The sequence below is a fragment of the Hakea prostrata genome, chromosome 8 (assembly GCF_041222555.1).
Source record: "Hakea prostrata isolate BN-2017 chromosome 8, UWA_Hpros_2, whole genome shotgun sequence".
NCBI lineage: Eukaryota > Viridiplantae > Streptophyta > Magnoliopsida > Proteales > Proteaceae > Hakea > Hakea prostrata.
In genome coordinates, this window is record NC_142607.1 from 1,971,130 (window position 1) to 1,992,878 (window position 21,749).

The 21,749-nt window shown below is 36.9% G+C and overlaps 3 protein-coding genes across 3 annotated transcripts; 1 reads left to right on the plus strand and 2 right to left on the minus strand.

Moving 5' to 3' along the window:
• Positions 1-767: 767 nt before the first annotated feature.
• Positions 768-6,246, minus strand: LOC149006198 (putative beta-1,4-xylosyltransferase IRX10L). The gene is made up of 4 exons (XM_089165595.1): positions 5,659-6,246; positions 3,418-3,806; positions 2,200-2,441; positions 768-1,599 (listed from the first exon to the last, which is right to left on the minus strand). Exons 1-4 carry the CDS (start codon positions 5,762-5,764, stop codon positions 1,086-1,088), a joined length of 1,251 nt encoding a protein of 416 aa, XP_089021721.1. The 5' UTR covers positions 5,765-6,246; the 3' UTR covers positions 768-1,085.
• Positions 6,247-12,537: 6,291 nt separating this feature from the next.
• On the plus strand, positions 12,538-15,343 carry LOC149006199 (Sec14p-like phosphatidylinositol transfer family protein). Its single transcript, XM_089165193.1, has 6 exons — positions 12,538-12,886; positions 13,623-13,881; positions 13,986-14,022; positions 14,179-14,284; positions 14,378-14,488; positions 14,661-15,343. Exons 1-6 carry the CDS (start codon positions 12,770-12,772, stop codon positions 14,775-14,777), a joined length of 747 nt encoding a protein of 248 aa, XP_089021319.1. The 5' UTR covers positions 12,538-12,769; the 3' UTR covers positions 14,778-15,343.
• A 534-nt stretch (positions 15,344-15,877) lies between these two features.
• Positions 15,878-21,749, minus strand: LOC149006200 (cytochrome b-c1 complex subunit Rieske-4, mitochondrial-like). Its single transcript, XM_089165192.1, has 2 exons — positions 21,424-21,749; positions 15,878-16,893 (listed from the first exon to the last, which is right to left on the minus strand). The coding sequence occupies exons 1-2, from the start codon at positions 21,596-21,598 to the stop codon at positions 16,250-16,252; spliced, it is 819 nt and encodes a 272-aa protein (XP_089021318.1). The 5' UTR covers positions 21,599-21,749; the 3' UTR covers positions 15,878-16,249.

A 21,749-nucleotide genomic window follows, 5' to 3' on the forward strand; every position in this document is an offset into this window, starting at 1 on the left:
AAATAAAGGGGAAAAAATCATATATGCACGCACTTTTTGAATTTGTAGAGAATCACATTTGCACCATATGTAATATACTCTGTTACAAAAGTCTCCTAATTTTTAATACTGTTAGTTTTTACAAAAAAAAAAATATACATTATCCTTTAACACTCTTTCAAACAATAACTATACATACAAAACAACATCGAAAAATAAGTCTTTGTCTTTTAAAGGTAGTATAGTAACATTCATGGTTTGTTGTTTCTTTTGTGTGTGTGCTTTTTGACATTTTTTGGAATACAAAAGCCAAAAATATATATGTGTAATCCAGTCAGTTTCTTATGTTTTAATAAATTGGTGCTTTGAATTTTGAAACACTTTTGAGCACACTTCGAGAAATTTCACCAAAAAAAGAACGATTTTCCTGAAATGACAAAGGGGCATTCTTGTCTTTTTAACATCAAAATATAACTACCTATTTGAAAATTTAATTTCTATTCCCTATTTCATCCATTCTTTTTGTCATAGAATCACCTTTAGCTGTGGTAGTATGCATTCTAAATCAAATTCTCCTCGCTCCAAATGCATTCAAGACCTAATATCTGAAGATCAATGTTGAGGATGCACAAGCCAAATAAAACCCCTAGTGTTCAGGTTGACAGCCATAACAATAGTTTGTATGCGCAATGGTTTCCCGAATTATTAATGTCTAATGAGCTACTAGTTCTCAATGAAGACATTGGCATGCATATAGATAATACAGCATGAAAGATATGGGAAGAAATTTTCCATCCAATATTGTGGGAGCTTCAAATTAATACGTTAGTATCCAGAACAAAGTATGACCACCAACAAGGCAACATACAACACAGTGCTTCTCACAGCTCCCTCTCTATCTGTACTTGTAAAGAAAAGAAAGAGAAAATAGTGTACTTGAGATTTGTCTTTCAACAAGCTTTCAGTAATATGTGGATTTACATCTACTTTTCAGTATGAATGAGACTGACGCCAAGCGACTGGTAGACTTGAAGCAGACAGGAATGAATCAGGTGAAGGCCAGGGGAAAAATGGCGAACTATGGCATCCCAAAAAAGCAACAGCGGCTACCATGGTTTCAAGTCACCAACAGGACCTGCAGTCCAGTCTATGATCTTCTCACCAGGCTTAAGGTAAGTACTTTTGTCATGGGGCAACTTACGTGCAAGCCCATTCAGTATCTGATGGAAAGCGTCTCCCGGTCGAGCTGGCTGTGGGAAAAGCATTGCCTGCTTCATTGATGGATTAGCAAGCAACCGCTGCTTTCTTAGTATAACTTCTGGGGGTATCGATGTAAGGATGGCATCTAGTTTTGGAACATCTTTTTCATCTACAAACACGCCAATTTCCTCCCAAGGGATTGCGTCTGCAAATGGCAACACAATGTCATCTGCAATGATAACAGGAATACATCCAAACACCACTGCTTCAACCAGTCTAGGACTCCATGGAGCCCAACCAAGTGGACACAAGCAGAAAACGGCACGCTGCATGTCTTCATAATAGGTCATTGGGTGCTCAGTAGAGATGTCAAAAAGTGGATTATCCTTGAAGTTCTCCCATACTGATGCACGTGCCCCTCTGCAATCGAACAACACAAAGTTAGAGAATGACCGTTTACCAACCAATTCAACCCAACATCCTACAACACAACCAAAACAAAAGCTAGACACTCGTTCATCCCTCAACTGTTCATATATCTGATGCATAAAGCAAATGCTCACGGCAAGGTAAAAGCTCTTGCTTCCAGAGATACTATAGACACATGCCATATATAGATCTGAAAATAATGCACAAAAGAGTAACCCACTTTGGGAGGAAAAAAATATTTTGCCAAATAGTAGAGCTCATCACTTTTTGGCTTTGTGCCTATCATTTTTCAGTGGCTGCTGACACCCTGACCATCCAAACACATTGCCAGTGGGTAAAGCTTATGGGTTCCATATCAACTCTGGGTTCAACACCCATCTTCAGAAGCTACTCACTAAGCCTAAACTCTTGCTTCACCATAAACTTGACAACCATAAAGAAATAAGGCAAAACTTGCCAAGTAGATCATCTGCAAAATGGGACGTTCTAGATGGAGATATCTTGAGTTGCAAGTGATACCCGAGACATAGATCAATAGTTTTACTTGATGCTAAACTACCTAATAATACCATGAGTCCATTAGAAACATACCTTGCATAGTAACCACCTTCTGGGTCATTGCTGACATCATAAAACAGACCCCTGAAGTAAACAAAGATGGAGCGTGGAGTATCTGGGGTAATTAGGTGGGCTTGCATTTTCTGGGGAGGAGCATATGGAGGAATTGTGATTGAACCATCTTTCAGGCAAACATGATTCTTCTGTCCAAAAGTCTGAACCAAGGTAGCACGTTGGAGCAAAGAAAGAATCCCTCGTTCAATAGCTTTCTCTTCCTATAACGACATAGGTGTATCAACCATAGATGAATTAGTCAAGAAGAAATTGCGGCATATCAATAACATATACAAACTTACATTCAAATCCACTCAGAACTGTCAAAAGTCTTACGGAAAAGAATAAACTGTGAAATCTCTCATACAACAAAATTTGCACCAGCCAAAAGATCTGGTGAGCTTAGCAAGGAACCTTAAGTTATCTGACCTAGAGTTATACAAGATGCACATGTAGGACCATCTGCATCTGATGTCTTAAGAGTAAAAACTGACCATACTGACTCACATACGGATTTGGAACACAAAAACTGAACTGGCTTTTTCAATGTCCACAGGTCTGATAAAGTCACCAAATCCAGAATATTTTGCACACAGAAGTCCTCCAAGGGACAATGGTAAGCCCATGGCTCTCAGTCCTCCATGCAGGGTATGGGATGAGTTATAAATATAAAATACCATGCCACCAGTGTTAACTTGTTACAATTTGCTACAGAATTGTCATTTGTCAAATTACACACTCATTCAATCAACTCCGTCCCATCTATGTCCATGCATTTATATATTCTTCAGTTCTTCATGCATTCCATGCACCATGCACCCTCCCATAATCCATGGGATTTTCAGACCTTCATTCTACCACTTGGAAACCTCCATTCTCACAGAACCTTCATGTAGGTAGTAGGTAGGGTTCACAAGATTTGGGACCCATCTAATTTGCCACTCAGCAGCTATCTGGTCATTCTGACAGGATAGGTAAAATCAGGCTCTTATCTACACCATATCTCAACCTATTATTTGGGGATCAAGCAGCATTAACACATACCCATACCAAACATCTGTACCCATATATGAGATTATGAGATGGTATATGGCAAGAAGCAAAGGAGGAGAAAACCACCTTTGTCCTGACATCCTGATACAGGTACTCCTCTAAAGAGACAAAGGAAAATATAAGGAGATTATCTGCAAATCTTACCTGATAGTGAAAGCAAGCTCCAAAGTCATGGGGAGTAATGAAGAAGTGATCAGCTCCATCTGTTCTATTCCAGTAGGGCCAGTTCGTAGAGATCAGCTGGATAACACTTCGCATCATCCTTGGGGATTTGAAGGGCAAAGGAAGTCCATTGGGTGTAAGGTCACAAGTGGTATACACAGGGGTGTAAAACCAATCAGCTTCTTCAGGATTGAGTGTCCGAACAGGGCTGCTTAACAGAAACCGATGCATGTATATCTCAGCTGCAAACATGTGGTTAAGGCACCTGGGATCCTTCTGCAGTATTTTCTTGTTATATTTGCTAGGCAGCTCATACACAAACACTTTCAATCTTCCCACTGGATCATCTTCCAGAACATCACCAGCACTCCCTAAAGTTGGCCAAAGGTGGAAGGTATCAGATCCCATAAGTGAAAACCTAAAAGTTAGAATTTCAAGAGCATCCAGACTTCATGTTTTTCAGGTGTTAATGGGTGTATGCATGGTGAAACAAAAATATTTTGAAATTTATCCATAGGACTGCATGCTTCAAAATACCGTGACAATCATCTGAAGTCCTCAAAATAATTTGTGTCCAAACTTAGAAGAGTAGGGAGGGTGTTCAAAACAATTTTGTCAAAAGATAAAAAGTTTAGCACTTGGTTTTCCTACATACACATTAAGGGGGGGGGGTAATTTCTCCTTAAGGTGCTCTTGATGTGCTATGTGCTAGGTCTGCTGGAACTGAAATATTGGACAGTAGACCCATGGTCCCCTACTCTCATGTCAAATTCCAAACCCAATAAGAGCAAGGAGTTGAAAAATCTGGGACTACCAAGACAGAGCATAGAAGATATCAGTAAGACTACATGAACCCATTAAAAATTTCTTCCATATACGACCATGTGGTGAAGTTTTTGACGAAGTTATTGGTATAAATATACCAAATTTATTAGAATACTGCAGAAGGCCTAGGAATTAAGTGTTGAAGTTCAGAACACCAGCAAGAAAGCAAATAAAGGTTCAATTTAAATTTCACAAAATCTACAAGGAAAACACAAGCATCATTGAAAGATTTCTGGAGGAGGGGGGAGGACCTCTAATAACGAGTTTTGACAAACCTATTTTCAAAACTACTCCTAAATGAAACATAGTTGGAGCATCTATATGCTGTAGCACAATCATAAACATTACTAGCAGTTTGAAACTTGGATCCTGCTACCTAATTGACATTCTGATATTGGTCTCAAATTTTAACTTAGCTTAGCCAGTGAACAGCAGGATTTTAAACTTCTAGTTGAACTAGAACTGAGCCAAATCCAAAACTTAAAATCACAAAAGAATTAGTAAAACAAGTACTTCAGCCCAAGTTTAATGTTCAATGATTATAGAATTCAACGCTAGTTGAAACAGTAAGATTCAAATCAATCATAATGGAATCATTACGACCTCCAGAGGAACTATGGGTGTACAAGAGAAACAAGACCAACATGGTGTGAGACAAAATAATCATTTAAAGCCATTGCGTTCTATAGGACTGGAAAACCCAGGAATCCATATCCAAAGTCTTTTCTTAATTCACTATGTTTTCCATCACAAATTCACATGGTACAACAGAAAGTCGCGCACGAGAAGGTCAAAGATAAAATACCCATGCTTAGAACAGATGAAATCTAAGTTATAAGTAGAGAAATCCTGAAAAGCAAGAAATACTACATGGATTGGTAAAGTCAACCCAAAATGCCCCCCCCCCCCCCCCCAAGAGTTTCCCATATGTACGATCTCTTACTTGAGATGTGAGCAATAGAAGCAATCCAAACTCACCGAAACAAGCCTTCTCTCTTTAGGAAGATCAGATATTTATATGGGAAGTCCAACGTACCAATGTCCCATGTTCCAGGTTTGAGCAAAAAAAGTACGAACACCAAGGAAAAGAAAAACCTTGCATTTCTAACTACCAGAATCCAAAACAACAACTAACAAAAACCCGCCCAAGCCTGAACTCAGTGTAATTTTTTTCAGTTCTAGTACGGAACAGTGTCCGGTCCAGCTGATCCTAGAAAGGCCACAAATTTCGAGTATACAACTTAGACTAACCTAAATCTGATTACTTAACGCCTACGAATGGAAAGCACAACATGCCGGAGACCAAAATGAAACTTAAGCTGAAGGAACCGAAATGGGAAATTACAGGCAAAGCAATTGAAATAGGATTTAAAGATAGAGATAAGTATGAGAGGGCACCTGAAATTCGCTCTGGCTGTCGACTTTGGTCAATCTCTTGGGCACCAATCCTCAAAAGAGAAGCACAAGCAAGAAACAAAGCCAAAGCACAGGACGAAATTTTCATCTTCGTCCCCGGAGAACCCAACTCAATCAATGAAAGCCAGGAAGAAGGAATGAAGATGGGTGTTGGAGGATGGGTATGAGAAGACAGAAGGGAGACTTTATTTGTGAAGACGATATCGTTGGAACGTCGTTTGGGGAGTGGTTGAGAGTTTTCTTATGTATTGGGTTGAAATGGGTTTGGAAGAAAAAGAAGAAAAAATAAAAATTTAAAAAAAAAAAATTAAGAAATGTTGGAGAGTAGTTTACAGAGATTGAAATGGCTTGAAGAAACAGAGAAAAAAAAAAAAAAGATTTGAAATCCAGAGTGTTTTATGGGTTATTCCATGGGAGATGTTGAAATCTGAAAACTCCATTTGCTTCACCACCTCCTCCTCCTCCCCCAGTGACCGAGTTGGATGAGCAGTCCATCTCATGGCACCAACAAATCTGTTGTGATGTTAAACCTTCAGCCTTCGATCTTTCTCAGTTGCTCTTCTCACCAGATTTTTTTTTATTTATTTTGTTTTTAGTTTCATTTCACATTCTAGTTATTATATGATTATCAATTCAAGGTTGGCGGTCGGCGGCATCCGCGGCTCTGCTGGAATTTTCTCATTTCTATTATTATTATCATTTTAATATTATTATTTCTATCGGAAAAACGTAATGAAGAATGAAGCTGAATTTTGAATCGGTCAGATCGGAATCGGTCAAAACCGATCCCTGATCGGCAATTTGACATTTTGACCAATTCATTTCTAACTTTTTAACATCAGTGAAAGTGAATTAGGGAGTGTATGATCAATATTGGGGTTCACAAGCAAACTCGGTTGTGGTTACTCCCAAAACTGAGAAAAAAAGAAAAAAATAGATGTGCCTTTGCTGTAATTGTGATAGTCATTTTCTTCTCCTTCCTCTTTGTATGGTAGTAATAAAACCAAAGTCATAGTGTAAGACATAAGCTTATGCTCTTTTACCTTTTCTTCTTCTCTCTCTCTCTTTTTTTTTTTTTTTCTTTTTCGGTAAGAAAACCCTTTATTAGAAGGAGAAACCACGATTACACCATTCTCTTGTTCTTTCCCTCCCTTGTTTCTAAGCGTGTATAGTGGTAGTAAAATCAAAAGTCTTAGCATAAGACATAAGCTTCCGTTTTTCCATGCTTTTCTTGCTCTCTCCTTTTCTTGCTTATAAGCGTCTAGTTTCGAATCTCATGATTGAGTTCAAGATGAGAAAAGAAACTCGTTTTCTTACAAAATTATTTTTAGTTATAGTGACTTATGACCTTCCATGTATAGTAACCCAATCCTGACAAGTCACATTAGTTACAAAAAACAAAGGCTATTACCAATATTTTCCTATGAGGGTTATTATTATTTTTTTAAGTTTCATTATTGGAGTCAACTTTTACCTTTTCCTCTTTGTAGAGATATGCAGTCCAAGGAGGTCATGGTTTGATACTCCGTCATTACCAATATTTTCCTTTCCCGCTACTCCACCCCCAAGTCTCCATTAGTCTTTATGACTGGTTAACAATTGCCAAAAGAAGAGAAGAAAAAAAAAATAGCAAGATTACTCGTTCATTTATGTTTCAAATTTTTTGTTTCCCTTGAGGTTGAAGGTTACTTCATCGTGTACTTTATCACTTAAATATGTGTTGTATAATAAATAAAATAATATTATTTTTTTAAATTCTATACTCCACAATACAAAGGATATGGTCAATAATAATTGAATAAAATAAACTATTTGATAAATGTAATGTAATTTTATGGCGTGTTTAGTGTTTACTTATTAATTTAGCTGAACTATGCATTAGAATTGCCCTCAGGGAAAAAAGAACTACAATTAAAATGTCTTCATTAACTAACACTAATTTAGAAATTGAAACAATAAATTTATACCATTGCATGAGGCTTTTATTTTCATATGGGATATGAGGGTCAACTATAACGAATCTGCAAAATTAATAATTTACCTTTTCTTTTCCCCTCTTCTTCTTTTTTTTTTTTTTGAGGTAAAAAAAAATGATTTACTGATTAAAAATTAAAATTATACATAATATGATCTATAGAAGATTTAGTCCATTGAAATAGTTATACCTCATTTTTTTTTTTAGTGTTAATTATTAATTGGGGATTCTGCGAATGTAAGATGAAAGTTATCGACACCAATAGAGATGTGTGAACAATGTTACTTTACCCATAGTCAATCAATTAATCCTAAGATTAATATAAAGATGATTCAATTACATTTAATGCGTGCTGATTGATTATTCCACTTCTCATTTTGTTACTTGCGATTCGTTTGATATTTCTATCATTTTTTACTTATTTTTTAAATAATTTAGTTGCTTGTTTGGTGTTGGCAGTTAGAAGTGCTTACTCAGAAAGAGACCATTGGTTTGTTGATGGAATCCATCCATAGTTTATAGGTGTGTTGTTAATGAGAGAATCAGATTTCCTGCTACGCAAGAATTGCAAAATGAACCCCTACCAAAAACTATTATTCAAATATATGTTGTCTGTGATCATTCAATCACCACATAAATTGAATCCATCTAACTAATACTTCAAAAAAAAAAAATTGTAACAACCCAGGTGGCTATTTTTAATGTCAATTTTCATTTCTTATTTTACAACTTTATTTATTTTTAGTGTATTTGGCATCTATTATATTACTTATTTTTCATTAAATGAATAGAGTAAACATCATAATCTCTTTTTTTTAAGGGCAAATATAAAAATTATATTAAATTTTCTAGCGTAACAATAGGAAGCAAGGATAGTAATAGATACAAAATCAACTAGCAGAGATTGCCACCAGACGCAATTAAGCTTAAACTTCTTAGCACTATGGCCTAGGAAGTCAGCATGATCGTTACAACCCTAAGAATATAATGAAAACAGACAAATTGAAGAGAATGAGAACACCGAAGGATGTCTGGTTTAGGCCATAACTTGACCAATTGAAATCGATGGTTTGGCCATGTAAAGCATTGATGACATTGAAAGAATTAGAAAAGAAAACAGCATGAGTAACATATACAAAGTTCTAAAATAAGAAATAGACAGTCCTTAATAGTCTCAAACTCCGTCGCAGAGCCAATAGACCAAAGTAAAATTTTGATTTGACAAGCACAAATCATCCTGTAGGGCTCCAAATAACACAACTTCTAGCACTGGTGTGGGTTTGGCAGCTGAAACTATTGGTACCTTCGTTCTTGTTTACATAGTCTTCTTTGCTACTGATCCCAAGCCAGAAACTCCCATGTCCCTGTAATTGGGTTTGCAGTTTTCATATATGGTGCACTTGGCCACAATCCCAATCACAGGAACATGTACTAACCCAGCAAGAAGTCTTGAAACTGCTATTATCTACAACAAAACCAAGGCTTGGGATGATCAATGTATCTTCTGGGTTGGACCATTCATACTTCAAAATCATTAGTTGATGCCTATAACAATAGATGTTTTATTCTAATGATGGCACTGTTTAATCTAAATAACTTTGAAAGTGTTAATTCATTCATATCATCAAATGCTTAAGTATTCCTTCGAATATATTTTTGTTTTTTATTTTATTTTATTTTATGTGGTATTCATTTTTGTCAACGCTCTCCTAGCTTCTAGCATAAGACAATTTATGGCTTTGAAACCTAAGAGGTCCTTATATAGTATGTTTTACTTACAAAGCTTTGCGTCAAATAGCTAATACGGTATACATGCAAGCAATCCATTCCTAATGATAGCAATCGTATTATTTGTCAATATTGAATTCAGATTAAAAAGATATAAAATAAAACATACCATGGATGAAGCAAGAAATTTTTGTAAAGATGAGTTAGAAAGAAAAAAACAGAAAAAATGGTCAGAAGGAAATAAAATATTTTAATTTATGGTTTTGGTTTTCTTTACAAAATTATGACCTGTGTGCTCCTTTTCTTAGAATTACAAACAGGAAAAAAACAAGGAAGAGAAGACTCTACACAATTTGCATGAACAAATCATCAAACGAAAGAATAACAACTTAAACTTTATTTTTACCATCTTCTTTGAACCTACCACCTATTTAGCATCAATGCATGAAAAGTTACACTTCTCGATCTCCAGTTAAATCTGAAAAAACTTCTTCTTCTTTTATTCTCTTGGTTTGGAATTGGAATGAGGTCTATGAATGGCTATTGCGGGCATGTGTCCTTCGACGTAATAGCTTCGAAAACCCTCTCCTCCTCTTCATAAATCCCTTCCTATATAATTTAAGCAAACAAACATGAATGCAAAACAGGCTATAAAACCTAACAATAGCAAAACAAGCACACAGAAATATAGGTGCTTTCATGTAAGCTTTGATACTTTTCTTCTTCTTTTTTTTAAATCCGAAGAGTTCCTATATATGGTGGGGAAGATAGGTGCTGCCGGAAGGGTGTGAACCATTGACAGTAAACTTTGATACTTGCCAAGTAAACTTCAATGCATATTTTCTCATCCATAAGATCTTTCAAGAGTAGAAATTCTTTTTTTCATAAACTTTGATACTTGCCAAGTAAACTTCAATGCATATTTTCTCATCCATAAGATCACATCCTACTTGGGTCACTTGACATGATTGAAGGATTATGGGCTCAACAGAACATTCGGAACCTTAAAAAACCGGTTCAAAAGATGGTCAACCAGGGGAATTTGACCTACCATGTTTCTACGTTTTTTTATTTTTTCCCTTCACAATGAAGTCCTCAAAGAGAACTTTTACCCCAAAAAAAGAAAAATAATAATAATAATTACCCTGTATGGGCTAAGCGAAATCTGAAGCCCAATAAACAGTGTGCTTTTGTAAGAAGCCCATGGTTGGCCCATTCATTCATTAACCATTAATAGAGTAAATGGATAGCTGGCTACAGCCTACATGTATAGTTATGGTGTTGTGAAGTCGTTGTCAATTGATCTAATCATAATTAATCCACTTGCTTTTTAATTAATATGATTTTCTTTTGGATTTCTGGTTCATCCGGGATAGCTTGCTCGCACCACGATTATATCGTCAAGAGAGGAGAGCTTTCACATAATTGATGTAGAAATCGAGAAGATTCAAATTCTGACCTCCTATATGAAAGCATTGGTCTTTTACCAACTGAACCAGCTCTCAGTTGTCAATTGATCTAATCATAATCAATACAATTGCTTTTTAATTAACATGACTTCTTCGCATTGTTTATCAATCAACGTGCTGGTGCGAGGGCCACGTCGTGGACCAATTCTGTTTTGTCATCATTAATTGATGGTTGGTAATTAAATTAATTGATAGGAAGAAATTGGAGGAGAAACCAAGTTTACCATCGGAACTGGGGGGGGAGTGGGGAGTGGGGACCCCCTTATTAATCAATTCAAACTTCAAAAACAGAAAAATCAAAGATTGACTTTCTGCTGCGATACACCCATTCGTTGACAATGATCTATTACCGATTAAAAATGTGGATTTAATTTTTGTTCTTATCATGAAGGCAGATCCCAGCATCTCTTACTCCTTCCACGTTTGAAATCGTTTCAAGTAGTTTTCGTTGGTGAAGATGAAAACGACTGTTATATCGTCAGGAGGCTTCGTCAATTAGACATCAATCAAATCTTTATTTTATCTTTTGTGTTTAATATCTATCTAGATCTTGTACTAACACGATCAGAACCTCAGAAGAAGAAGACAGACTATTATTAACATTTAATTATCTATCTTTTTCTTTTCTTCTCTTGAGTCTTGAGAGCTCAGTTAATTTATAAAGGAGAACACAACAGTACAGATGAATAGATGATTATCTATCTATCTTCTAATAGAAATTTACAGCTATCCATGGCCAGATGGCCATCCCCTGAAACAACTGTTGTGAGATTGTCATAAATGCATCTGATCTGAATGAAATGCATTTATGATGCCGTTGAGGCAGTTGGGTTGGGTTCGGTGGTTCATAATTAAGTGTCTTGCAGAACCCAACAACAAAAATAGCTTTACACAATTCCAAAATGCAAATTTAACACAACCCCCAAACCTTCTATTTGCATTTACAGCAATGGCAATTCAGTTTCTCAGTTTCTTTACAGTTGATCGTCATAGGGTACACCATGGATGATGTAGAAAGACTAGCTTTCTCGAATTACAACTTACGAAGGTCAATATATGTTTAATTCATCCAGGTCTGAAATCCTCTCTGCTTCAGTGGAATTAACGGATCAGGTCGAGGAGATCAATCCTTTATTCCAACAATCAATTAATTGTTGCACATAGTCAAGAAGGTAATCCAAGGTATTTCAGCTGGAAAAACTTTTATTCTCAGGAACGAGACCAAATCAAATCTTGATAACTAAAGATGACTTCCAGAATCTGATCTTGGAGAGAGAGCGAGACAGAGAGGAATGGCTCAGGAAATTATGTCGTCTGGTACAAGTATTTAACCGCCCATGAAGTATTCCAAAAAAGGAAAACCAAAAACGACGCCTATGGAGTGAAGGAGAAGGTAAGGGCAGCTAATCAAGTTATCGTAAAATAATGGCAAAATCCATTTCAGATTCTTCTAAGAAGTTTTAAGAGTGTAATTACAACTTCTTTGACTGAAACCCACGATCATAATCTTTAAATATTTACCTTCTGTAAAGGCCGATTGTGGATGCTCGAGGTTGACAATTCAATTCGCTACCCTCTTTTTTTCTTTTGGTTTTCATACATCACAAATGCCAAGTCCAACTAAGTTTTCCAAGTCTACGGATGGGGGTTGAATTGGAACTCTCTCTCTCTCTCTCGCTCTCTCTTTCTGAGAGACCCGTCAACGGTGGTAAGCTGAGAGGGGTAGTTGTTAATATTGGTTCAGTTTCAAACCAGAAAAGCTAGATTTACGGTCTGATATAGGTGTATGACCATGACAGGTTACAGAACCCATTCATGACTTGAAACTCGGAGAACAAATAGCAGAGAGAAAGAGCCTGAGATCTAAGAGTTCTGAGGCCCCCCAACTTCAGCTCTGCTCTGCCCACTCTGCAGCTCTCAAATGGGTTCTGAAGAGGCAACCAAGATTCCACAAGTTTGCCCAGAAACAAATGAGATAGAACGCAACAAAGTGGCTCTTATGAGAGCTTTTGTTGAAAAAGAGGACCCTTCTGCTAAGGTTTTATATACTCTGAACTGAACTTCTCCCATCTTTACGTTACTTTTTGTTTCTTTTCTTGGTACTTTTTACAGTTTTTGTACTAAATTCTTTCCCCTCCTTTTTGCTTTCCACAAAATTTGGATAAAGATTTTCAGAAGATCACTTCCCTGTATTTGGGTTCTCCCTTTTCTTTCGTAGGATCTACGAGTGTGTGTGTGCATCCAAGTTATTTCCTTATCCTCTCCTTCGATTCGATCCCTCTGCTGTCCTGCTTCTTGTCTTCTTTATCTGGTTTTCTTTACCTGCTATGGTTTCTGAAGGATCTTTTGTCTGTCAGCTTTATGGGTTCATATGAGATGATAGGAGACATTCGGTCTTTCTTTTGCACACTAGCTGATTTAGATTAGATAAGATCTTTGTCTGAACAGTCTCTACGCATCAAGGTAGAATGCGTAATGTGTTCAATCGGTGGGTGTTGATTCCTCTAAAAATGAGAAAGAACTTCAATCAGTGGTGATTGATTTCTCTGGAAATAAGTTGTTCAGTGAATTGGCTTAGCTTGCTTACATTTGAAAGGTCCATGCCAATTCGACAAAACTTGGATTTGCCTTCAAAGCTTGTATAATGCTTGCTAGCTTTGTGTTTTGCTATTGAATGTCATCTTCTAATAATGAAATTTCAGCGGCATAGTTTAGTTTGATGGCTACTTCCACTAAAGTAAAACAATATTGTGGATATATGGTTTCCCATTCAGGAAGAAGATGATATGCAGCTCAGAAGGTTTCTGCGTGCTCGAGATCTCGATGTTGAGAAGGCTTCTAATTTTTTCCTCAAGTATCTAAAATGGAGACATTCATTTGTCCCCAAGGGTTCCATTCCTGAATCAGAAATCCAAGACCATATTGATCAGAACAAGTTGTTTATGCAAGGAGTGGATAAGAAGGGAAGGCCATCGGTACTTGTTCTTGCTAACAGACATTTTCCAACTAAAGAAGGCGTAGATTCTTTCAAGCGTACGTTTGCACTTGTTTCCCCAACACACGAAAAAAAAAAAATAACAATACAGAATAGCTAATTTACAGTAAGCTGATCAAATAGCTTTTGTCTTAATTTACAGGTTATGTTGTTTATGTTCTCGACAGAATCTGTGCAAGGTAAATCATTCAATTGATCGATGATTTGTCTATGGCATACATATATATGTATAACTTATCTTTCTTGCCTAGCTTCTTTTGAGTTTCTTAACTGGGTTAATTCTTACAAATTCTGGAGACTGAAATGGATTGTGTCCGAAAAACTAAAACATGTAGGATGCCTCAAGGACAAGAAAAATTTGTTGGCATTGCAGACCTTGAAGGATGGGGATACAAAAACTCTGATATTCGTGGATACCTAGGAGCCTTATCAATCTTGCAGGTTTGGTTCTCCACCAGTTATTATGTAATATCATTCAGTCTTTAAATTAGTGTATAATGAGTTTTTCTGCGGCATATATATAATACATGACAGGATTGTTACCCAGAAAGGCTCGGAAAGTTAATTCTAATCCATGTGCCTTACCTGTTCATGAAAGCGTGGAAGATTGTCTACCCATTTATTGACATGAACACCAGGGATAAGGTAATGTCTTCGAGATCTCTATGCATTATTGTCAGCTTTCCTGGTCAGAAAGAATGAGAATTTATTCTTGACACTCCCATTCCTAGCTCTACTTTTATTAGAAGATGGGTATATCTAATTACATGGACTGTAACCTTTACTCTTCTTCATATGCTGTTGATACCCTGAGCAGATCGTATTTGTGGAAAACAAGAAGCTTTTTTCAACTCTACTTGATGACTTCAATGAGGACCAACTACCAGAGATGTATGGAGGCAAATTGCCTCTTGTTTCTATACAAGACAGCTAGTGTACAAGCCCAGGCAACTTGCAAGATCTATCTTCCTTCATTGCAGTTCCCCCTCAGTGAAATCAACTTGGAAATCTTTTATCCTTTTTTTCTTTTCTTTGTGCAAACTTCGGAGTTGAGTTCTTTGGATATGTAAAAGTGATAAAAGAGGATGAGTAAGCCGCCATAGTTCCTTTACACTACTAACCTTTTTTTTTTGTTTTTTGGGTATTTCATTTACAATGTTGTTTGGCACCCTTGGGACTTTGTATGTTTCTCAGAATTTACTCTATTTAGTAAAGTTGTATTGCATCAATATTTGCAGCATTTGTTCACAGAAAAAGCAAGTGAATCTTTCAAGTGTTTTATATATGAGGAAACACATCAAATCTCGGCAGATTATCCTTTTCAGAAGGCAAGATAACGCCTCGTCTAAAGACATGGTTGCTCTCTTCTCTGATGGTGTTCCGGGTTGTGCTAAAAAAAAACCCTAAAGGTATAAGTTTTTGTTGCAAATTTTTAAGAAATAAAGCTTTAATTCTAAGTTGCACCACCCAGTTCGTCGGCATCTCTTGTTTGAATTGGAACTTATTGGTATGAAAATGAAGATGTGGGGTGTTAATGAGAAATTAAGGTATTTAACTTGACAGGCTATAGGAAGGGCGGTAGGCAAGTAGGATGTAGGAGAAGCACAAAAGAGGAAGCAAACTGAAAATTGAGTCCAACCCATTTATTAGGTTGTGCTTGATTGTTTTGTTTCTTCATTAAAAAAAAAATTTAAAAATTAAAAATTTAAATTAAAAAAAAGTAGAAAATTACATCCTTTATTCACATGAACACCATATTTTGGGATTCTTAACAAATATCAAACCTCAGAACAAAATGTAAAGGTTTCATTGTTTTTTTAGTGAATTTTAACCATACCTTGGGTTTGGCTCAGAACAAGGTTTTTCATCGTTGGAGGCAAAAGAACAGGAGACCCGTGAATTTGAAAGATACGCAATTCGAATGACACAAAGGATCATCGTTGAGTATTTTGAATGTCTGTCAACAGAAACAAGAAGCACAATGGAAATGGCACAGAAAAAGGGGATTACAAATCATAGTAAGTTAAGTTCAGGTTATGGATCTTACTAAGCAAAAGAACAAAACAATTATGAGAATAGAGTCAGAACTGATCGTCAACATAATAACATAGTAAAAGGCTTATTTAACAGCCTTCACAAACATTGAAAAGCATTCCTCCGCGAACGGGCAGGCCCAAAATTATTCAGAACTCGAAGTCAGAGCACTTCTGATAGAAGATTACAGTATGAGAACCACTAGACTAGACAGACCCAAGAAAAATAGAACTGTAAATACTTTAGGGCAAAGGAGGGAGGGGAGAGAAATAAAAGGAAAATTGTCCTGCGGAAATATATATTCCCCATCAAGAAACAAAGAAGATCTCAGATCCAACTATCCCACGTTACACTAGGAGAATCCATTACTTCTCAACCAATCATTAGCTTGTTTTCTTCCATGAAGCTGTAAGTGGGAACCTCCAAGTTGTAGGGTGCAGGTCCCTTGCGTATCCTGCCAGATATGTCATAATGGGACCCATGGCATGGGCAAAACCATCCACCATAGTCCCCAGCATTCGGTAAAGGGATGCAACCCAAATGGGTACAGACACCAATGACAATGAGCCATTCTGGGTTCTTAACCCTAGCTGCATCCTCCTCAGGATCCCTCAGAGAACCCAAGTCGACACTGTTGGCGAGTTTGATATCATCGTCAGTACGGCGTCTGATGAACACTGGCTTCCCACGCCACTTCACAGTCACAGTAGTCCCTGGCTCAATGCTTGACAGATCCACCTCAAGAGAAGCAAGCGCCAAAACATCCTTGCTGGCAGACATACTCAACACAAACTTGAGAATCAAAAGCCGGAGCAAAGATGCATAAACAAACCTCCCACCTGTCAAGACAAAGTATGCAAATGCCCGCTTGCTAGGATCACCAGGTGGAAAACGCACATGGTTGTGTTCATCGTATGTAATCTTTGAGGTTGGGTTCTTCACAGCAGCTACAGTCGCCGGAACGTCTGACATCATCCCAAAATCATGTCTTGGAGCAAGTGATTCCGATGAAAACCCTAACATAGCATGAAAACAAAATACACCAATTAAATTACCATCTACGATCTCCATGCATCATGGGCAGAACCAAAGGAGGACAGATTCCATCTTAACAAAGCAGGAAATCGCATCACATCAAAAAGAATTTCTATTTTTAACTCCCATTTTCTATTTTGCTGTACTTCCGCTTCCAGCACATTGTAAAGTGTTATTCTAAACAATAATACAGCTTAACATCTGCACAGAAATTATATTGTGATTCCCCCACACAACTAAAAAATCTGACTCTCACATGTAATTTAGATAACTCGCTATTATCAACTAATACTACCTTGAAGCCATTCTCCCACCCCTCAATACTATCAATACTCCTGCAATTTAGAAAGGACATACTTCCACCTCTTTCTTCCCTTACTAGTATATAATAGAACCCAACTACGAATTTCAAGCATTTAAATGCAACCAGTTATACAAATCCCTTAGTCTCACCAATTCTTCACAAGTCAATACCTATCCCTTTTTGCAAACTCCAGTCTACGCCATGTCACATTGAATCTAGATTACCAAGTACATACAATAGTCAAATTGGGCTGGCATATAGGCCCAGGACTAGGATCAATATTACTTGAGAAACTTGAAACTGATATAAGTCTGCAGAACTTAACGACACAAAATATAAGGCAACAGGAAGGGCAGGAATCCAATGGAGCATACCAATTGAATCTAGATTACCAAGTACATACAATAGTCAAATTGGGCTGGCATATAGGCCCAGGACTAGGATCAATATTACTTGAGAAACTTGAAACTGATATAAGTCTGCAGAACTTAACGACAGAAAATATAAGGCAACAGGAAGGGCAGGAATCCAATGGAGCATACCAAAAGATTATACCAAGTTTCAGATTTGCAACAATGGAAGGAAATCAGAAGAGCAAGATATCAGAAGAGAAAATGAATTTTTTGGAGCATAAGCAGAAAAGAAAGATGATGAATCATAACAGCAAAGACAGGTCTGATTATCATAATGAAGGTACAAGTAAATCACATCCAAAAATGAAACTCTAAATAGTGAAATAGAATAGTAGAATAGTAGAATACAATGTTCAGAAAACTTCTTCTATAAACAGAAAATCACATAAAGCAGCTTGTTTTTCCATGAAATCATGCAGGCCAGTGTCCCATGCATGCTTTAATAAGAAATTACTTTGAGACGTAACAAAACTTGATGAGACTGCAAGGGTGATTCGACTGGGATTACTGAACCACCCATCTCCTTGTTACCTAATCAAGTTGGATTCACCATAAAACTGATGCAGTCACACACCATTTGGTCACATAGGGAGTGTTTGTTCCTTGATAATGTGAAATATGTCGCTTGTTCTTTACCATTGCAGTCAATGTCAGTAAGCAGGAAATTAAACTTTCCATTCAATTCTGCTTCAGTTTTAGACTGGAACTAGAAGGCTTTGCTATATATATATCAGCATGTGCCCTATATATGTTAGACTGAATGATGAAAAAGATTAAGCAGTTATAGCGTGGGCACGTAACCAGGTTGACTGTTTGGGGTTTTCTCCTAATAATATACACATTTCAAGGACGTAACTCTTAATTAAAGCCTATTTTAATTCTAAAAATATTTCTCTTTACTTTTGATTAATATAAAATTACTACTATCACTCTGTTGGGAACAAAAAGGGACCAATAGCACTTAAGGTTGTAAGCTCAATTAATCTGTAAGTTTGGTGTTAACATCAACGCCCTCAGGAGACCAAACACATAAGTTACCCCTCAAAATCAACTCCAAATTGTGAACAATAACTGCAATCTCATAATTATTCATATTTGGAATTTATTCAATCCGGTGGGAAGGAAGGAAGTAACAAACATCAGGGATTTCAGGGCTTTGGAAGTTGGAACCCTACATTACACTGGAAACTCTCCTATGCATATCTAGTTCTCTGTTCTTTCTTGATTCCATTCTCCTCCTCTCAGTTTCCAATTCTGATTGCTCAACCAAATTCCAGTTCAGATGGTTTCCGAATTTGGCTTATGACTCTTCAATTTCAGGAATTGAGGATCTGTTTTCCACATCAGGTTTTCTAGTTCGGCACCTTGATCTTATTTCTGATGTTAGTTCTTAAAATCAGATTTTTCCATTGACCTTAAAGGTTCTGTTACTCAAATTTCCGGTTGTCTAATTATGGACTCCTATAAAATTTCTACTGGTCATTCTTTACTGCTATTCATCATTGATGCCAAATTGGAATATTCTAATGCTGCCATGAAATCCTGGAATTATGGGTTTCTAATATAAAATCCTGTTCAGAACAGGATTCTAACAAATTCAGAATTTACACATTAATATCAGACCAAGCTTTGACAATATTACCTATCAAGTCAGACCAATCATTGAACATAAATTTTCCCCATCAAAACTATTTAACTTCTGAAATTTGACTGCTACCAGTGTCGGTTTACTTCCTTATCTTGCAATTTTGGAAAATAGTTGTTCTTCTAAACCATAATATCTAAGTAGCGGGATCCCATTGGTTGCAGTCAAAAAGCAGAAGAGTAAAGAAAACATTGAATGGAAATAAGGGCTTCCCAAAGGAGAAAGTCAAGAATCCCATTTGAATAACATTGTAATATGCTTCCGAAATAGGGCACTTAACATTGGTATCTTTCGAAGGAGATTTCAATGAAAATCCACCAGAGGAAAAAACCCAAAGATGCAATAAGAGCTAGAATCGAATGATATAAACAAGTAGAATAGAAAAATCAGATACAAGATTTCAAGAATCTGGCCAGAAACTAAAAACAATCATCAAGGAGAGAAACTGAAATTAGTGAAATATTGAAAACACCAGCCAAGGTTTATTAGCAGTACCAGCAACATCAAATAGCAATAGCCTACGAGAGCCTAGACATACAGCTACAGGAAAATCTGCACAGGAATCTGATCAGTTGTTGGGTTCTGGTTTCCAGCAGAGAAATACTCTATGTTGAGCTGTCTTCTATTGTTTTTCAAATTATATGAGGTTTTAGTTCAGCGGTCTTAGGGCAATGACCAGGGTAGAATCTTTAGTTTGGTTAAGCAGCCGCCCATGGCAGTTACAGAAATGTTACAGATCTGTTGAACAAACTTGAAGACATCAGAAGGGTGGGTATCTTTCAATATCATTTTCCTAGTAAACTGAGAAGTCAAATGGTTGAACGTGTAAACTTATGATAACTCACCATGTACAAATAAATAATATAGCAATTAGTTGAGGTGAAGGGATATATTTTAAAGGAGACATGGATAGGATAATGAATTATATCATTTAATCTAATGATTTCTGATCAGTTTCTAGAAAGCAGATTCTCTAGCTCAAACATCTGCTTTCCTTTCTCTTCATTTCTATGTTCATTACAACCAGTTAATTTCAGGTTTTGTAATAGCTAGTATCTAAACGATGTCCAGCAGGAAATAGCAGTGAGGTGCCACCTCATCCATTCTCGGGCAAAAAGCAGAACCAGAAATTCTATCTACGAGTTCCAACAACTACTCTAACTAAAGTAAACTGGATGGACTTAATCAGTGGATGTCCTTGGACATATCTAAATCTCTTTTATCAAGTCTGGAAAATCTTCTCCCATGCGTGCTGATGAATTGCTTATTGCAGGGTAGATACCTAGGATTTGTTATTGGTGCCAATTCAGTTTAAACTAGCACTTCCAAAAAAGCATAAACATATTAAAGTGAAATTTTAATGCAGAGGAGACTCAAAATATTGGGTACCAAATCCAAATAACTCTGAATATTTAGAACTCTTCCTCAAACCACAAATTTTTGCAATCCCTGGCAGATTCTGGTGAAGATATCCCTTCTAACCGGAGAAGAAACCAAAAAGAAAAAGAAAATTTTCAGAGATGAAAACTTAATATCAAGATTCAGAGATAATCACAGGACTACAACAGATTCAGTCATGTCATCATATTCCGTAGCGCACCAATACAAGAGGTGCCCAAATAACTTTGCATCCGCATGTGCTTAGAACCATCGAGTTCCAAAACCATTTTAGCTAAACGGCCAATCATAGCATAAAACCATCCAGACACTTATAACGTTTTTCTCATAAAAAATTAAGAAAGAAACACAAACAAACAAACAAACAAAAAGTAGCAACTAATCCAACCATGATAATCTCTTCGTTTCCTTGGTGCCTCATACACGATGTTCGCAAATCCAACGAGAAATAAGCTAACAATTGCAAAAGCAGGAGAAAAAACCAGACAAACTAGATGAAATATCATATAATGAAAGATCCTCCCGTATGTTAGTTCAGCTTCTTATTTCCATCCTCATATATCAGGCGTAGATCCACATGGAAACCGAGTGACGAATATTGACAAGGTGAAAATTTATATAAGTAAGGCTTGAGTTATTGCACAATTTCAACAATGAAAAAAGACAAGCGTTGAGAAAACGAAAAACTAATGAAACCCTAAATCGAGTAAGGCAAATAACAGGGGGAAAACATTGCGAAAGGAGACCGAACCTCTAACCGCATCACGAAATGCCGATCTGAAGTAAAGTTCATCGGGAGAATAGATCGGTCTAGAATCATTCGAAGATGCATCGCCGCCAATCAGATTTCGGTGGAGAACCGTCGACGCGGTCTGGTTCGGACGCCATGAAAGAGATGAGAGTCTGCGACCTGCAACCCTCAACATCTTTAGCTTCTCTTTCGAGGGTTTCACCAGTTCGGCCCTTGGACGGATGGATGGAGAGAGAGAAAGCGAACAATTAACCTTACGCCGGTAAGCCCAACCGACCCCGCGATAGATAGGGGAAGAAGATGTCCAAGAGAGAAGGAGAGAAGAG

Coding starts and splice junctions, on each gene's coding strand:
- LOC149006198 (XM_089165595.1), bottom strand. CDS start 5,764: ATGAAAATTTCGTCCTGTGCTTTGGCTTTGTTTCTTGCTTGTGCTTCT. Junction 3,807..5,658: donor ACAGCCAGAGCGAATTTCAG/GTGCCCTCTCAT, acceptor GGCCAACTTTAG/GGAGTGCTGGTGATGTTCTG. Junction 1,600..2,199: donor GAAGGTGGTTACTATGCAAG/GTATGTTTCTAA, acceptor GTTCGATTGCAG/AGGGGCACGTGCATCAGTAT.
- LOC149006199 (XM_089165193.1), top strand. CDS start 12,770: ATGGGTTCTGAAGAGGCAACCAAGATTCCACAAGTTTGCCCAGAAACA. Junction 13,882..13,985: donor AGGCGTAGATTCTTTCAAGC/GTACGTTTGCAC, acceptor CTTAATTTACAG/GTTATGTTGTTTATGTTCTC. Junction 14,489..14,660: donor ACATGAACACCAGGGATAAG/GTAATGTCTTCG, acceptor TACCCTGAGCAG/ATCGTATTTGTGGAAAACAA.
- LOC149006200 (XM_089165192.1), bottom strand. CDS start 21,598: ATGTTGAGGGTTGCAGGTCGCAGACTCTCATCTCTTTCATGGCGTCCG. Junction 16,894..21,423: donor ATTTCGTGATGCGGTTAGAG/GTTCGGTCTCCT, acceptor ATGCTATGTTAG/GGTTTTCATCGGAATCACTT.